This window comes from Fulmarus glacialis, unplaced genomic scaffold (genome assembly GCF_000690835.1).
Source record: "Fulmarus glacialis isolate BGI_N327 unplaced genomic scaffold, ASM69083v1 scaffold36414, whole genome shotgun sequence".
In the NCBI taxonomy this organism is placed as follows: domain Eukaryota; kingdom Metazoa; phylum Chordata; class Aves; order Procellariiformes; family Procellariidae; genus Fulmarus; species Fulmarus glacialis.
The window spans coordinates 1-1,967 of NW_009210515.1; the positions used below are offsets into that span (position 1 = coordinate 1).

Genomic DNA, 1,967 nt, shown 5'->3' on the forward strand with positions numbered 1-1,967 from the left:
GCCGAGCCGGCCCCTGAGGTGCCACCGATGCTCTCGCAGGTGGAAGTGGACGACAACGGGAGGATCGTCGATGCCCGTTTCAAAACCTTCGGCTGCGGGTCGGCGATTGCGTCGAGTTCGCTGGCGACGGAGTGGGTCAAAGGGAAAACGGTAAGGGTCCCCACCGGCATCGGAGGTGACACCGCGGAAAGCCTTCAAAGCTTCAAACCTGGTTGTGCTCTCTGTTGGGACCACATAGGAAACGGTGGCCTAGGAACCGCAGTGCTGACTTCGGGCAGCATGGTGCAGTAGCTTAGAAAGCAGCGACTGTCAACCCTGTTAGTGGTCTGATTTCTAGAAGTATAGTTGCCTTTTCCAAGAGCCTCCATTAATCTGCAGGGAAGTACTTTGTGTTTTGTGCAGAAGGCAAAAACATACTGATCATGGGTTCTGAAAGAAAGTTTAGTTACGGAGTGTCTTTAGATCATTTATACTCTCTTTCTGCCAGACAAGGAATGCGTTTCTATATTATGATAAAAGGTAAGCGTAGAGCAGTCCCCCCAATGGCACCTAGTCTGTAACACTGGTATGCTTTTGTATATTCCCGCCACTGCTCGGTCTGAGACATTCCTTAATTCCGACATCCTTTGCTGCCGCGGCAGTTGAGGTGTTCTTCCTTGTGGATTCCGTTGGCTCTGGAACATTAACGCGCTCTTACAGCAAATGCCTGTGTAGCCCGTGTTGTACCTCACATGACCAGTGACTACACCCGCACTGCGTTTCAGGTTGACGAAGCGTTGAAAATCAAGAACACGGATATCGCTAAAGAACTCTGCCTTCCTCCAGTCAAACTGCACTGCTCTAGTAAGTAAAGGACCAAACGGTGAAAAATCAAACACAAACTTGTATTTGAGAGGGAGAGTTCTGGGAATAGCGCAGATGCTTCTGAATGGTGTTTTCCAAATAAAGTTTCTGCACACGGAACAACTAAAGTTATCCCGCAAGAGAAACTTGCTTACGTTCAGATTTCGGGGTTAGTTTACGAGTTTTCAGATCTCTTTCGTCTTTTGCACTCCGTAGCTCAGCAGACTGATAATAAGTATTCAGATTCTGACATTCTACTGCTGAGATGCCCACCGGTGCTACCTGCAGTGGTGGTCACTGCTGGCCGCTCTGGTTTTTACGGCATTTGTTGTTCTCAACGACTTTTTATTGTCCTTAAAATCCTTCTTTTGTTTGTAGTGTTGGCTGAAGACGCAATCAAGGCTGCCTTGGCTGATTACAAGTTGAAGCAGGATCCAAACAAAGAAGAGTCAGAGAAGAAAGCAAACAATGCCTAAACTGACTGTAAAGCTTGTTCTCATTCCACTTAAATTTGCAGTGCAATTATTTTAGCTATTAGTAGGATCCTGCGCACTACTAAATGAAGCTGTAAGATACGCACAACTTACGCACAACGTGTCACTGTTCATGTGTGTACAGCCACTCTTGTAGTGCTTACACCACCGGGATGTGGGTATTTCAGCAGCCTGTGTCCTGTCACCACTGTGTTTGAAATGTTAGCGTGAAGAAGACTGCTCAACTGTAGAGAACTCAGCGGCTTCTCTCTAGAGAGAAAATCCTGCTGTTCCAGTACTGGAAGGGCTGCACTTTTTTGGAAAATGTATAGTTTTGCCTAATACTTTACAGAATTTAGTGGGAAACATTGCCTTGGTCTTAATGTTTATGTGAGAACTGCAGATCAGTCTGTGTATCAATGCAGTATATGCACGTGGGGCAGCGTCTCTGCCTGCAAACTACAGCTGTGTCGGCGTTTCATTTCGCCATCCGTGTGCTTGTTCCTCTTCTCCGGGGTGCCGGGGCGCTTCCGCAGGCACTAGAGGGCACTGACAATACAAGCAAGTAGCGGCTGGGTGCTGGGTGCCACCGCTCCGGGAAGCGCAGACCAGCGCTGGCAGGGCTGGCTTCTGCTCGCATCCTGTCACGGC

At 48.3% G+C, this 1,967-nt stretch overlaps 1 protein-coding gene across 1 annotated transcript; it reads left to right on the plus strand.

The window, feature by feature from the left end:
* Nucleotides 1-27: 27 nt before the first annotated feature.
* On the plus strand, nt 28-1,651 carry ISCU (iron-sulfur cluster assembly enzyme). The gene is made up of 3 exons (XM_009577196.1): nt 28-150; nt 765-843; nt 1,222-1,651. The coding sequence occupies exons 1-3, from the start codon at nt 28-30 to the stop codon at nt 1,317-1,319; spliced, it is 300 nt and encodes a 99-aa protein (XP_009575491.1). The 3' UTR covers nt 1,320-1,651.
* Nucleotides 1,652-1,967: the final 316 nt, after the last annotated feature.

Excerpts from the sequence above, each read along its gene's own strand:
- ISCU (XM_009577196.1), top strand. The coding sequence starts at position 28 with ATGCTCTCGCAGGTGGAAGTGGACGACAACGGGAGGATCGTCGATGCC. Across the intron at positions 151-764 it reads AGTGGGTCAAAGGGAAAACG|GTTGACGAAGCGTTGAAAAT; the intron begins GTAAGGGTCCCC and ends ACTGCGTTTCAG. Across the intron at positions 844-1,221 it reads AGTCAAACTGCACTGCTCTA|TGTTGGCTGAAGACGCAATC; the intron begins GTAAGTAAAGGA and ends TTTTGTTTGTAG.